A 16461-nucleotide genomic window follows, 5' to 3' on the forward strand; every position below is an offset into this window, starting at 1 on the left:
AGAATTGCACAATTTATATAGTAGATAGCTGCATTATCAAATTATTTAGAAAAAATATTATATTCTTTGGTCAGGCAAGCCCATCTAACAGAATAAACAAGAATACAAGATGACTATATACTGTAGGAACAAATATATTCTTTGTGCAGCTACACCAAATTGGTATCATAAAAACAAATGACTATCAAAGTATGAACTGCAGGAACAAATATCTTTTAGCAAGGCCAATAAAATATTCTAATGTATGTAGCAAAAGGACTTAAGTTTAAAGAACATGCATAATACATAAGTAAAAAGAACATATTAGTTACAATAGAGTTTTTAACAAAAAAATAATGAGAGTTATGTTTTAGTAAAAAGCATATTTGTTTCATAATTTACTTTAGAGACCATTGCAGTTTACTTCAGAGATCATATGTCCGCTTCCAAAGGAAGCCCTTCAAGTATATGGAGATGCTCCTAGTGATTAGGATCCACTGTTGCCGACTTGTTGGGGATCAGAGAAGCCTGCTTGTGGTAGAACCGCCCAAAATAACACGCTTACGGAGGTGCTCGCCTTCCACCAGACACTAAGCACCCCGAAAGCAAGCTTCAGCAGATGGTATCCGTCGGGCATACCCCAAGGGAGAACCCAAAAGATCCACATTTTCTCAAGGATCCAATAATGAGAGCGAGTTACAATACAGGTCCATTTCATACATCTGAGTTTCTTAAAAAATGCATTATTACATTACCAAATGTCAGAGTGTGGAATGATAAACAGCGGAAGTTAAAATAAACATCTAGCGATAAGAACGAGGATTCGTCTAAGCCCACCAGAAGAATCCTCCACACAAAGGTACTTCTCATGCATCACCTGCAACAGGGGTAAATAAACCCTAAGTACACAACGTACTCGCAAGACTTATCCGGCTAGTGGGAATAATTTCCCGACTCCAAGGAATATGATAAGCTTCATGGTTTGCTGGTTTTCTTTTAGCAAAAAGCAATACTAATAGTGAGTCCTTATTTATGTTATGATTATCAGCCATATTAAGTTATTATCTATCCAGTCTATATAAGCACCTGTTCTACTTTCAAGCAAGAGTTGAGCAATTAGTTCCATTTCTTCTTCTTTCAACTTTCAGTTCTTACTATGATGCTAGAGGTAAGACAATTCGTACCGACTCGGTGGCGATTCATGAACCAATATGTCCAGCTGGGTGCCCCCAAAAGCACACACCCCACTTGTACCCCAGGCATAAGCAGGACTAACCCATCACCCTCTTGTCCTGGGTGTCCAGGTTCCCGTCCAAACTTGGACTCCAAGCCCCCACTCCTGAGTCCCGGACTCAGTGCGGTGCAAGGACCTCCACCATCTCCGCCTCCAATCAGTCGGTCCGAAAAGAGCCGGATCCACGACAAGAGAGCAACAAGTCTTCCCAGCGCCCATACCCAAGTATGCGCTCGGGACAATAGATCTGTGACTTGCCTTGCGTCCATTGCAATGATCGGTCCTTAATTGACACAGACAGGGAAAAAGTGTTACTGAGCTATGCCCTGTTGGCTACAGGACACAACCCTTTACACCCACCAGAACCTAACCATATCCCTGCCCGGTCACCATTTTCCTTTCCACTATTTTATCATGAGTGATCATATTTATCACCTATTTGTGAGTAATGACAGGTTACCCACGCTACCGACATCCTGAGCATAGCAGCTACTTGGCCTATACTAGTAGGACTCAAGGGTGGATATATTTATGCACGTAGTTTCATAAAATGCCTGTAACGTAGATGCACAACATATATATATATATATATATATATATATATATATATATATATATATATATATATATATATATATATATATATATATCCAGTTATTATTCAAAATAAGGGTTATGCACCGGGGCTTGCCTTGGGCAGGCGCGGTGTCAGCAAAGTCAGTGATGGATGGCTCCGAAACGTCCTCCTGCACGATGATCTCCTCCTCGTACTCTTCGATGACTTCGTCGTACTCCTGCTCGCCGAAGGTCATGATCTCCAGTGGCTCGTTCTCTATATGCATGCGATGATGATGATGTAATAATTAATATTTAGGCAACCGCAACTCTTAAAATAAGAACACGCTTATCATGCTAACAAGCTAGCTCTACTGATCTCATACCAACTAATTTCTTAAATGATTTATATGCTTTAAATTAGGGTATGTTAGCTACCTTAATAAATTAGCTATTCAGAGGCTACAAAAATTACAGAGAGCATCTAATATTATCATGAGTCTACTATAAAATTTTTAGGGCCAGCATTTCTACCAATGCATCACAAAAAGTCATTCCCTAAATAACCATAATAATAACAAGCAACCTAAAATTAATAAGTAACCCTAAAACATCGCAGAACCATACGAACAAAATACACCAATAGATAGATCAGGAATTTAGGAATCTAATAAAATTTATTTCACAATAAATAAATAAATTCAAATGAGCTCTAGAGGTGAAGAAATGATATTATTGGAGGAGGCTAATCATGCTATTGGACTTGTTGACCAGCACATAGCTGTGGGCCTAGAAATAATGGAGAAGGAGAATGAAGGAATCCTTGCAGGTTAGCTACATCGGTCGATTATAGCTTGAAGAGGGAGATCGACAGGGCGAGCTGGAGCTCGGAGCTCGGAGAGAGAGAGAGAGAGACTAGAGAGGCGAGAGGAGCGAGCAGTGACGCAGGACGGCAGCGAGCTCGGTGTCGCCCTTTTATAGGCAGGAGAAGCGAAGGCACGACAGCGACGCGTCGTAGGGTTAGTGGCTAACTAGCTTGCTTAAAGGTAATAAAGCGCTGCTTGTGTACGACGCGCTGCTCGAACAAATAGTGTTTTCTACAGTAAACAGTATTTTCTACGGCGAACAGTATTTTCTGTGGTGAACCGTATTTTCTATGGTGAACAGTATTTTCTTCATGCTATGGTAATTCTACGTTGCTGTAGTGCTGCCGCGTGGAAAGGTGTCTGAGCTACGTTTGCAAAGCAACTGAGCAGCGAGCAAGCGGCATGCGCAGCGAGCAGAGCTTGTGATTGAGATTAATGTGTAGCGTGTGCGATGCTGCTGCCGGTCGGTCATGTGCTGCCAACTTGACTTGCTTGACACAACAAAGTAAAAGCACTATGTCTTACCAAAGAATGTACTGAAGTGTGCTTTGCGGGCTTACGAGTGTCGAGTGCGTGCATGAGAAATTAAGGAGGAGAAGAATAATAAGAGCTGGATTGGATCAGGATGAATGAAAGTGATTTGGGCTGCGGGAGAATACTTGGACAAGGAATAAATTAGAGCTCAATTTGAGAATTAGTGCAACAAAATTTAATTTCTCAATTTACCACATGCAATAATACATAAACATGATTGCTCATGCCATGGTTTTAGCAAAAACTGTACAATGTAACACCGAGGGTGTTACAAATCTACCCCCTAAAACAAAATCTCAACCCGAGATTTCATGTGCCTAGTGTGAGAAAGAGATAGGAATTACATTTCGACGCAGCAACTAACTATCAGAACCAGAAAGAAGGTGGGGGTAATGATTCAATAGGTAACTCTCTTGTTCCCACATGGCCTCATCCTCTGAGTGGTTTTGCCATTGCACTTTGTAGAACTTTACCACGCTATTCCTCGTCACTCTTTCTTTCTCATCTAGGATTTTTATAGGGTGCTCAACATAAGTCAAATCTAGTTGGAGGGGAAGCCCTTCAACTTCTATAGCTTCATCCGGTACCCGCAAACATCTCTTCAATTGCAACACATGAAACACCTTGTGTACCGTAGATAAAATCTCAGGAAGTTGGAGACGATAAACAACGGGGCCACATTGCCTCAAAATTTTGTAAGGACCCACGTATCGGGGAGCTAGCTTGTCATGAATACCAAACTGATGTACTCCTCTCATAGGGGATACCTTGAGGTACACATAATCCCTAACTTTAAACTCCAAATGCCTTCTTCGCTTGTCTGCATAGGCTTTCTATCGGCTCTAAGCTGCCTTCAAATGACGCTAGATAAGGACAACTTGCTCTCGAGCCTCCTTGATGAATTCTGACCCAAAGTATCCATGGTCTCCCACTTCAACCCAATTAAGTGGCATCCGGCATTTCTTCCCATACAGAGCTTCAAATGGTGCCATGCGAATGCTCTCTTGGTAGCTATTATTGTAAGAAAATTCAGCTAACTTCGGGCATCCATCCCACTTCTCAGAAAAAGAAATGGCACAAGCTCACAACATGTCTTCGAGCACTTGGTTCACCCTTTTGGTTTGGCCATCAGTCTGGGGGTGATAGGCTGAACTATGGAGGAGACTAGTTCCAAGACACTCCTGGAGTTGCTCCCAGAAGCGAGAGACAAAAACCGATCCCCTATTGGAAATGATAGTGAGGAGAACTCCGTGTAGGGTCACAATCCGGTCCAAGTACAACTTGGCATACTGTCTGGTGGAATATTTAGAATTCACTGGTAGGAAATGAGCTGACTTGGTGAGGCTATCCACAATGACCCAAATAGAGTCATAGCCCTTGTATGTGCGGAGTAAACCCACCACAAAGTCCATGGAAATATCTTCCCATTTCCAAACAGGAATGGGTAAGGGCTGCAAATATCCTAGAGTACGCATATGATCTGCCTTAACTCTACCATAAGTATCGCACTCCACGACGTGCCGGGTGATGTCCTGCTTCATGTTGGACCACCAATACAAGTGGCGCAGATCATGATACATCTTGTTGTTGCCAGGATGAATAGACAGCTTTGAATGATGGGCTTCACTCAAAATCTTCCTTTTCAGCTCCTCATTGGATGGGACCACCAGTCTATCCTTATATCTCACTACTCCATACTCATCAACACTAAAGTGAGGGCCACGCCCCTCGGCCATCAATTTTTTGATGTGGGGAATTTCTTCGGGGTCTTGCTTTTGCTCTAGAATAATCTGCTTAAGCAACTCTGAGGTCAAGGCAATGTGAGCCAGCACTTCTGCATGGTTGAGAGACAAGGTTGTTTCCTCAACCTAGCGTGACTTTCGGGTCAAAGCATCCGCCACTACATTGGCCTTTCCTGGGTGATAATGGACTTCCAAGTTATAATCCTTTATCAATTCTAACCATCTCCTTTGCCTCATATTCAGCTCAGACTGAGTGAAAATATACTTGAGCCTCTTATGATCTGTAAAAACATGCACTTTGTTGCCCAACAGATAGTGCCTCCAAATCTTCAGAGCGTGGACCACAGCGGCCAGCTCTAAGTCATGGGTGGGGTAATTCACCTCGTGCTTTTTTAGTTGGCACAAAGCATAAGCTATCACACGCCCATCTTGCATAAGCACACACCCCAGCCCCGTCTTCGAGGCATCACAATATACATCAAAGGGTCGTTCAATATCTGGTTGGGCCAACACAGGGCAGTGGTCAGAAATGTCTTCAGAGCTTGGAAGGCTTCTTCACAGGATGGGCTCCAATCAAACTTAGCTTCTTTTTGAAGCAGCTTGGTCATTGGCTAGGCTATCTTGGAGAAATCTAGAATGAAACACCGATAGTACCCCATGAGACCAAGGAACTAACGAATATGGTGCACAGATCTGGGAGACTTCCAATCCAACACATCTTGCACCTTGCTGGGATCTACTAAAATGCCGTCAGGTGTCAACACATGCCCCAAAAACTACACTCGATCTAACCAAAATTCACACTTGCTGAATTTAGCATAAAGCTTGTGTTCCCTTAGTCGAGATAGCACTATCCGAAGGTGTTGGGCACGCTCTTCATCATTCTTGGAATAAATCAGTATATCATCAATGAATACTACCATAAACTTGTCCAGCTCCGGCATAAGGACTAAATTTATCAGGTACATGAAGAAGGCAGGAGCATTGGTGAGACTAAAAGACATCACTAGGTACTCATACAGCCCATACCTAGTAGAAAAAGTTGTCTTCGGTATATCATGTGGTCTGATCTTGATCTAATGATAGCCTGATCGGAGGTCAATCTTCGAGAACACCTTGACACCCGCTAGTTGATCAAACAAAGTATCTATGCGGGGCAACGGATACTTGTTCTTAACCGTTACCGTATTAAGAGGACGATAATCCACATACATCCGTAGAGTACCATCCTTCTTCTTCACAAAAATGGCTGGACAACCCCATGATGAAGAACTAGGACGGATAAAACCTTTTTTCATCAACTCTTCCAGCTGCATCTTCATCTTAGTCAATTCCCTTGGAGCCATGCGGTACGGGCGTTGGGGGATAGGAGCAGTACTAGGCTCTAGCTCAATGGAGAATTCCACCTCTCTGTCCGGTGGCAACCCAGGAAGTTCTTCAGGAAAAATATCTGGAAACCCACATACCACAGGGATGGGGGTAAGATCAGGAGAGGCTTCAGCATGGGCAGCAACAGGTAAGATTGGATCTGAGGGTACAAGCAGAGACATCCTATCCTCAGAAGAAGGAAGCCGTAACTCGACACTTCTCCGTTTCAAATCCAAGACTACCCCATACACCCGTAACTAGTTCATTCCAAGAATAGCATCAATGCCTTGCCTAGGCATTACCATGAACTGTAGGTAGTAAGTGTGGGTGGCTAATACCAAACTTACTGTGCCCGTTTGGGTATTGATGAACATTTACGAACCCACAGTACGGATTCTATAGGAATATGATATAGCCATAAGTGGTAAGTTTTGCCTATCTACAATTCATATGCTCATAAAGGAATATGATGCACCAGAATCGAACAACACATAGGCTGGATGGGAATCGATGGTAAACATACCAGCCATCACCGATTCCTGCTGCAATATCTGCTCAGCATTCATGAAATTCACCTGTCTGGATCGGCTGGGAACCTTCCTCTTGATCACGATCCGTTTAACCAGCCTGGAGTTCGCCGATGGTTGAGCAGACTGAGCTGGCTGGTTCTGGGGACACTCCCGGGCATAGTGGCCATCTTTGCCGCACTTGAAGCAAGCACCAGGCTTGTTTCCAAATCCCTGACGAGGTGGGACCTACTGTCCCTGAGGCTGCTGGGGCTACACCTGCTGAGTGGGTGCACGGTACTATGTGGAAGAAGTCTGAGAAGTCTGTTGGGGCTACCGAAACGAAGGTCCACCTAATGATTGATAGGGCCCCCGCCGGACAACCTGTACCTTCTGAGTATGAGGGTGGCTGGAAGATCCCACAGCCACCCGCTTCCTCTTCCACTCTGCCTAGGAATCCTGCTGCAAGCCCTCCATGGCGATGGCAGCGTTCATCAGTGCCCCGAAGGTCTGATAGTTCGCCGTGTACAGCTTCTCTTGAAGGATATAAGAGAGGCCGCGAAAGAAGGGGTCCTTCTTCTCGTCAGTGTCCACATGAATGCCAGCATACTGGGACAAGGGATTGAACTTATTAACATAATCCATCACTGTCATACTCCCCTGGCGCAGCTCCAGGAACTCAGTCAGCTTCCGGTTGATGACACCAGTAGGAATATAAAACTCTCTGAATGTTGTGGTGAACTCCTACCAGGTTGCCAGATGATTTGGCTGCTGCATGGCATGGAAGGTATCCCACCATGCACTTGCGGATCCCAATAGTTGCTGCGCTGCAAAGCGCACTTTCTGCACGTCAGCCACGTTGAGCAACAGAAACTTCTACTCCAGAATGCGAAGCCAGTGCTCCGCCTCCAGGGGCTCATCTATCGATGTGAAAGTGGGCGGGTGGGTCTTGAGTAAATCCTGGTAAGAGGAGGCCCCCTCAGGATGACGGGCACCACCCTTGTTCCCACCATTGCCCCTGTGGCCTCCGTGGGCGAAGCCCGCAATAGCTTGTGCCATTATCTCCATGGCAGGGGCTGACTCTCGGCGAGCAGCCAACAGTTCCACCATCATCTCAGTGTGAGTCATCGGAGTCGACGGTGACGGAGGAGGAGGAGCCAGAAGTGGAGCCCCATGGCTCTCCCCGTTGTGCTCATTGGCCTGGCATCTTATCCGCAATTGTAGATTTAGGTGTTACTTTGCACAAATAGCAAATCTAGCATCTTATCCGCAATTGTACAGCCGATGTGTGGGAGCTATCGGCCTCTCAGAAGCCGATAAGCTGACGTGGGAGGGAGCAGCTGAAACCTGCACATAACGACAGCAAACAAAACATACATCTCGGCTTGACACGTTAATCTAGCCCATATTGGTGTATGGTTGTATTTGGTCCCTTGAGCCATACCAGGCCCTGACCTCCTCTAAACAGTCCATTCAATCATTTGCCCACAGATTGTGGACCGGTCAATCAGAATTCCCATCAGCCTACGATCATTCAGAATCGAAGGGGAAGGGGTATGGCGACAAAGGACGGGAGGAGCTGGGTTCACAAATCGCACTGGAGAAAAAGAACACCCACACAAATCGCACTGTGTTGCCTTTTTGAAGACTGGGGCAGAAGAACCACAGCCACACAGCATCCAGGTGAGGTCAAGTCAAGAACATAGCGAAATGGCGTTGGCAATAATGCACACTGTCATAAGGTTATAGAGCTGCAGTAGGTAGCAGCTGCGTCAGCTTGGAGCCTTGAACCTGCAGCGAAAAGGCCCATGGCCGGCTAACTGGCGGGGAGCATGGAGGTCGAGGGTCTCATCCACCGAGAGCGGCGGTGGCGATTCCGTTCACCAGAGGCCGCCGCAGCCCTACTACCTGGCCGATTACATCAACAACAACTATGGCATCAGTAGCACCACCACTGCTTCATCAGCTACCTGCACAACCACAGCCAGCAGCAGCAGCGCCTCAGCTCTAGCTGCTCGTGTCCTCCACTCGTTCATGCCCGCTCCCAACACCTCCACGTTTGTCGTGGAAGAAGACGAGGACGAGGAGGTCGGCGGCGAAACGGTCACGGAGCAAGACAAGGCCAAGACACGCGAGCACATGAGGGACCTCATCCATGGATCAGATCCCTTGGACAGGTGACTCTGGGAGCTGCAGGTCAGCTGGGTTCTCCACCTTGCTCAGCTGGATGCGTCCGCTGGGAGGGCCTTCGTCTCGCGGCGACTCCAGCACACTGCACGCAGCTGGGTCCTAGCTCCGCACAGCATCAGAAGATCCATCCTTAGCTTCACTGGATGGTGTCCTAGTCCTAGACAGGAGGAGGAAGAAGAAGCTCTACAGCAGCTACAAACCTGCTGGCTACATACGTCAGAGCTGGTAGGATTTTTTGCAGCAACCTTCTCGCATATGCTCCCTTTTGTTGATGTCGTTGTTGCATTGGAAATCATTGATCCTAGTGCCAGCGACGACGACCATCGGATTATTGTTTCTGGCAGTAGGCGTGGTAGGGGTGGAGTGGCATCAGCTCACAGATTCCAGGCACTAGCAGACGTCCGTGACGCTCTTGCCGGTGCCTTGGAACATGTCCAGCTATGGGACTCGTGGCTCTGTTCCTCAATCCAGCTGCACGCTGAAGCTACAAAGTCAAGCGGTGAGATGAGTAGCCTCCTGCTAGCAAAACTGGACAGGCTGGATGAGGCCATACGGGACATAAGAGACTATGTCAAGACTCAGTTCGTGTCCTTGACGGGTGATCGTCACCATGACTCTAGAGCATCAGGACTGGCGGAGGACCTATCACCTGGCATTCACAAGGCCACTAAGTCTGCGCTAAGCTGCATCATTGTGTTGTGGACTAGCTACAAACGATCTGCAGTGGATCCTCCTCCTACCATTCATGAAGCACCAGCACCAGTTCGTGTAAATGGTAAGGACTCCCCCGCAGCAACAGGCAATGAGAATACCAGTTCTTCTATCAACTAGATCATGATGATGATGTTAGCCCACAGGATCATCGGCTCAGGTGAGTCGATCACTCACCAGTCTTGCCGACCACGGCCGAGCACGATAGAGGCTGTCCGACCACATACACTATGGCTAGAGGTAGAAGAAAAAGAAGAACAGAGCATACACACACAGTACAAGCACCAGTGTTGACCGGAGCCCTGTATAAGAGATGACAAATCTGAACTTTCTTGGTTGAGTTGCAGTGGCAAACTATATATACAACTCTATCCATCTAGTCCTAGTACAGCTCCCATGCTGCAACAGTGACTAGATAACACAGCAGGACTGACTTCTGCGCCTGTCCCTGCATGTGGCTACAGTCCGGCAGGTGAGCCGTTCGGCGCCTGCCTCTACAGCGGCTACAGTACCACCGCAGGGGGCCTTATCGGCGCCGCCTTCCCTTGTTGTGTGTTCATATAAGGAAGTAATAAATTATCTAACAATTCTTCTCCTAATCTTACTGCTATCCCTTGTACCCTCTCCATGCCGATCATCTCCTTCAGCTCCGTGAGTCGAAGACGTCCGAGCGGCTTGGTGAGGACGTCCGCGAGTTGCCGACCAGTTTCGACGAACTCGATGATGATCTGCCCTTCATCGACACAGTCCCTGAGGAAGTGGAACTTCACGTCGATGTGCTTGCTCTGGTCGTGGAGAACCGGATTCTTCGCGAGGGCGATGGCGGGCTGGTTGTCCACCATCAGTGCCGGTGGGTGAGCTTTCGCACCGGTCAGCTCGCCCAGCAGCCGGCACAACCACATAACTTGGCACGCCACTATGGCCACCATTACGTATTCTGCCTCGCACATAGATAGCGCCACCACCTTCTGTTTCAGCGACAGCCATGAAATTAGAGCTGACCCAAGGAAGACGAGCACTCCAGAGGTGCTCCGCCGTCCGTCGATGTCCCCCGCCATGTCTGCATCGCTAAACACAGTGAGCTGCAACCTACTCCCGCCTGTCTTGGGAAAGATGATCTCCTGATCCATTGTCCCTTTGACGTAGCACAATAGCCGCTTCACCGTAGCCCAGTGATCCTCTCTGGGATCCTCCATGAAGTGACTGACGTAGCCCACGGCGAACGCAATGTCCGGCCTCGTGTGGTCTAGGTAGCGTAGACCACTGACGATGCTTCGGTAGAGTATTGCATCCACCTTCGCCGCGGTGCTGGCCTTTGTCAGCTTCAGTCGCTTCTCCATCGGAGTCACACATGGCTTGCACTCAACCATGCCGCTCCGCTCCAACAGCTTCGAGGCATACGCGCTCTGACCGAGCGTGAGTTCCTCCTTCCCGTGTCTCACCTCGGTACCAAAGTAGTAGGAGAGTGCGCCGAGATCGCTCATTCAAAAACGAGCCGCCATCTCGCTCTTGAAGCTATTGATGTCCTCCGTGCGTGCGCCAGTGATGATCAAGTCATCCACATACACGCCGACGACGAGCTCCTCCTTCCCGCATCGCCGTGTGTAGAGCGCGTGCTCGGTTGCACACCGCTGAAACCCAAGCTCGCCCAAGGTGGCGTCAAGCTTGGCGTTCTATGCTCGTGGGGCCTGCTGCAGCCCATAGAGCGTCTTGCACAGTTGGAGCACCCTGTGCTCCTCTCCCTTCACGGCGAGACCTGGAGGTTGCCTGACGAAGACCGTCTCCGCTAGTTCACCGTTGAGGAAGGCCGATTTAACGTCCAAGTGATGGACGCGCCAATCCTTTGCTGCTGCCAAAGCTAGTAGCAAGCAGACTGACTCCATGCATGCTACTGGCGCAAAGACTTCCTCGAAGTCGATGCCCTTGCGCTGAACAAAGCCTCGGGCGACGAGGCGCACCTTGTGCTTGACAATGGCGCTGAGCTCGTCCCGCTTGACCTTGTACACCCACTTGAGGCTGATCGGACGGCATCATGAAGGTGGATCAACGAGCTGCCATGTCTCGTTTTCCTTGATCGCCTTCATCTCCTCCATCATCGCCCGTCGCCAGTTTCCATCGCGCTCGACCAGCACGAACATGGGTGGTTCCTCTGCGCTAATGAGCAGCAGCTCTTGATCATTGAGCAACCAACCAGCCAGGCCTGAGGGCCCTGTGCCATCGACGATGTCGTCCAGCCTGCGGAACCGTACCTCCTCACCTTCGTGGAAGGCATCCACGAACTCAGTGATGTCACTTGGAGGTGACGCGAACTCAATCAGTGTTGATGGAGTTCCCTATTCCGCTAGAGTGCTCGGCACTCTGGTTGCAGTGCTCGGCACTTCTTCTGGACAGCTCATCACTACTCCTGCAGTGCTCGGCACCACTGTAGGAGTGCTCAGCCTCTGTCTAGGAGTGGTCGGCACCACTGCAAGGCCTCTTGGCTCCGCTACGGGAGTGCTCGGCACCCGTCCTAGAGTGGTCGCCACCATTGCAGAACCTCCTGGCACCACTTCCGGCATGCTCGGCATCCCTCTAGGAGTGCTCAGCACTCCTACCGGAGTGCTCGGCACTACCCCAGGAGTGCTCGGCTCTATTGCTATAGTGCTTAGCACAACTCTCGGAGTGCTCGACACCTCTTCCCCAGTGTCTCCACCACCGTGGATGACCAGGTGCTCGACGACAAAGGTGCTGGTGAAGCCGCCAGCTTCCCCCGTGCTTAGACTGTTCCAGTCCCAAGCCGCCTTCTCGTCGAACGCGACATCGCGCGAGGCAAGCACCTTGTCTCTGTGTGGGTCATAGAGCCGATATGCCTTGGTACCCTCCGCATAGCCTAGGAACACCATCGGTGTGCTCCTATCCTCTAGCTTGGTGAGGATCGGCTTTGCCTTCCTGACGTGGTCGATGCAGCCGAATGTCTGGAGGAAGGACACGCTCGGCTTGCACCCATACCAAGCTTCGAACAGCGTCTTGCCTGTCAGGGCCTTGGTCGGAGCGTGGTTGAGGATGAACACCGCAGTGGTCACCGCTTCACCCCAGAACCTTGTCGGCATGCCTTTGGCCTTCATCGTGGATCGAGCCGTGCCGACCACCGTTTGGTTCTGCCTCTCCACCACTGAAAGGCCCTAATATGGCTAGAGGGGGGTGAATAGCCTATTTAAAATTCTACAAATCGACTAGAGCAATTTGATTAGTAAGACAAATAGCGAAATGCAAACTTGCTCTAGCTCTACGAGGGTTGCAAGCCACCTATCCAACAATTCTAGTTACAATGATTACTAGACACACAACTTGCTATGATACTACTCACTAAGAGCTCTCAATCTTGCTATACTAAAGAGCTCCGCTAGATGAACTTAAATAACAAATCAAGCTCTCAATTCTAATTACATTAAAGAGCTTGCCACAACTAGTTTGCAAGAATATAAAAGAGTGAGTAGGGTGATTATACCGCCGTGTAGAGGGATGAACCAATCACAAGATGAAGATGAAATCAATCACCAGAAGAATACCAAAGGGCAAGAGACAACCAATTTTCTCCCGAGGTTCACGTGCTTGCCAACACGCTACGTCCCCGTTGTGTCGACCAACACTTGGTGGTTCAGTGGCTAAGAGGTGTTTCACAAACCTCGTCCACACGATTGGACACCGCAAGAACCTACTCACAAGTGAGGTAACTCAATGACACGAGCAATTTACTAGAGTTACCTTTTGGCACTCCACCGAGAAAGGTACAACTCCGCTCACAATCACCGGAGACGGCCACGAACAATCACCAACTCGTGCCGATCCTCCACCGCTACACCGAGCCGTCTAGGTGGTGGCAACCACCAAGAGTAACAAGCGAAATCTGCAGCGCAACATGAATACCAAGTGCCTTTAGATGCAATCACTCAAGCAATGCACTTGGATTCTCTCCCAATCTCACAAAGATGATGGATCAATGATGGAGATGAGTGGGAGGACTTTGGCTAAGCTCACAAGGTTGCTATGTCAATGCAAATGGCTAAGAGAGTGAGCTTGAGCCGGCCATGGGGCTTAAATAGAAGCCTCCACGAAATAGAGCCGCTGGGCTCCTCACTGCACTGAACATAGGCTGATCGGACGCTCCGGTCAGATTGACCGGACGCTGGACCTCAGCGTCCTGTCGTGCGATGTGCGCCATGTGTCATCGGCTTCAAACGCCGATCGCCCGATTACAACGGTCAGTTGATGACCGGACACGTTAGTTAGAAAGTGACCGAACGCTGGACCTCAGCGTCTGGTCGTTTCCAGTAAGGTTCCAAATATGAATTCTTACGACCGGACGCGTCCTATCATGCTCGACCGGACTCACCCAGCGTCCGGTCACTCAATGTCTCCACTATGCACCACACGTCAGTGTACGTCAGCATTGACCGGATGCACCCTGCTAGCGTCCGGTCACTTTTAGCGCCAGCGTCCGGTCGAAGACCGAAATGCACGCTCACTGCTGCAACTGACCGGACGCGCCGGTCCAACCAAGACCAGCGTCCGGTCACTTACAGTGACCTCTGTCTTTTCTGTCTAGGGCGCCGGTGGCACCGTCGGACTGTCCGCACTCTATGGGGGTTTCTAACCCTTGCTCAAATGTGCCAACCACCAAGTGTATCACCTTGTGCACATGTGTTAGCATATTTTCACAAAAGCATTTTCAAGGGTGTTAGCACTCCACTAGATCATAAATGCATATGCAATGAGTTAGAGCATCAAGTGGCACTTTGATAACCGCATTTCAATACGAGTTTCACCCCTCTTAATAGTATGTCTATCAATTCTAAATGTGATCACACTCGCTAAGTGTCTCGATCACTAAAACAAAATGGCTCCTACAATTTTTATCTTTGCCTTGAGCCTTTTGTTTTTCTCTTTCTTCTTTTCCAAGTTTAAGCATTTGATCATCACCATGCCATCACCATCGTCATGATCTTCGCCATTGCTTCATCACTTAGAGTAGTGCTACATATCTCATAATCACTTTGATAAACTAGGTTAGCACTTAGGGTTTCATCAATTAACCAAAACCAAACTAGAGCTTTCAATCTCCCCCTTTTTGGTAATTGATGACAACCCTTTCACAAAGATATGAATTGAGATTTAATTAAATCCACGTTGCTTGCCCAAGCATATTTACCATGTGTAAAAGAATATGGACAAGTTTCATGAACTCCAAATGGTAGCAATTGCTCCCCCTACATATGTGCTAAGAGTTTGGATTGTAGCTTGCACATATGCTTAGATAGGAAATATAAGAGTCAATTTCTACCAAATGATGCTAAGGTATAAGAGATGGGCCTTTGAAGCGTGATACCAATCGGAGTACACCAATATACCATCCTTAGCACCATTAGTAACAAGACATACACAAAAACTAGAATACCCCATGAGATCAATATTACAAATAAGGGTCTAGTTTTTATAGAATGAACATAGGTCTAGTTACTTTAGCCTATGCATGCTAGTTTTTCATTTCAACATTCAAACCTACAACTAGCATACACCACACAAGCATGGATATTGAAATTAAGAACTTATACCATGCAAGCAAATATATGAAATGCACATTCAAATGCATCATACAAGTTTATGAGCTTGCTCCCCCTACTTGTGTGCAACTTTGATTGATCCCCTTATAATGTCTTTTCATTTGTTTGCTCCTCCTATCTTACTATCTTTGTGAATTTCTCTCCCCCTTTGTCAACAATTAGCACAAAAGGTGAGCTCAAATTATAGATAGGTTGGGGTGAAACCATGTGAAATGAGGATCATTTTCCCAATTTGGTTCAATCTAGATTACTTGTAAAAGATATTTAACTCGGTTTGATCCAAGGACAAGCTTCTTCACACCTCCAAATAAGGGTTATCTTGTACCATGTTGAGTTAAACACTTGTAGCTTATTTTCTAGATCAAACACTAGGTTAACAAGCCCACAGACATGTCATATGCTACCACTAGATTATTTCAAACATACAAGCAATAGTGGTACCATACAAGCATCAAATTCATTTGATTTTCATAAATGAGCTTAGGACATGATAGGAATGACTAGATGCACTAAACAAGTCCTTAGCAATGGATGGATGACATGTCAATCAATTTTACCTTGCTTTGCTCGAAGGAGAGGCATGTCATATAATGGGGGTGCATCAACACATATTGGAGAAGTCAAGTATGTTCAATTCATTCCTTAGCTTGCAAAACCTCTTCTCATCAATTGGCTTGGTGAATATGTCGGCAAGTTGATCTTCGGTACCCACACTCTCTATGCAAATGTCCCCTTTTTGTTGGTGATCTCTTATGAAGTGATGACGGACATCTATATGCTTTGTTCTTGAGTGTTGAACCGGGTTGTTGGTGAGCTTTACGGCACTTTCATTGTCACATAGCAATGGCACTTGCTTGAACTTAATTCCAAAATCACTCAAAGTGGCCTTCATCCAAAGTAATTGTGTACAACAACTACCGGCCGAAATGTACTCCGCTTCGGCGGTTGAAAGTGCTACACTATTTTGCTTCTTTGATGACCAAGACACAAGTGATCTTCCCAATAGTTGACATGTGCCCGATGTGCTCTTTCTCTCAACTTTGCATCCCGCATAATCAGAGTCCGAATATCCAATCAACTCAAATCTTGCTCCTTTGGGATACCATAATCCAACATGTTGTGTAAGCTTTAAGTACCTCAATATTCTCTTAGTTGCCTTCAAATGACTTTCTCTTG

General features: G+C 47.4%; 1 protein-coding gene across 1 annotated transcript; it reads right to left on the minus strand.

Moving 5' to 3' along the window:
• Nucleotides 1-8715: 8715 nt before the first annotated feature.
• Nucleotides 8716-11025, minus strand: LOC136524740 (secreted RxLR effector protein 161-like). The gene is made up of 2 exons (XM_066517998.1): nucleotides 10486-11025; nucleotides 8716-8754 (listed from the first exon to the last, which is right to left on the minus strand). The coding sequence occupies exons 1-2, from the start codon at nucleotides 11023-11025 to the stop codon at nucleotides 8716-8718; spliced, it is 579 nt and encodes a 192-aa protein (XP_066374095.1).
• Nucleotides 11026-16461: the final 5436 nt, after the last annotated feature.

The sequence above is a fragment of the Miscanthus floridulus genome, chromosome 18 (assembly GCF_019320115.1).
Source record: "Miscanthus floridulus cultivar M001 chromosome 18, ASM1932011v1, whole genome shotgun sequence".
Taxonomy (NCBI): domain Eukaryota; kingdom Viridiplantae; phylum Streptophyta; class Magnoliopsida; order Poales; family Poaceae; genus Miscanthus; species Miscanthus floridulus.

Excerpts from the sequence above, each read along its gene's own strand:
- LOC136524740 (XM_066517998.1), bottom strand. The coding sequence starts at position 11,025 with ATGGAGAAGCGACTGAAGCTGACAAAGGCCAGCACCGCGGCGAAGGTG. Across the intron at positions 8,755-10,485 it reads TCGCCCTCGCGAAGAATCCG|GTAGCTGATGAAGCAGTGGT; the intron begins GTTCTCCACGAC and ends GTGGTTGTGCAG.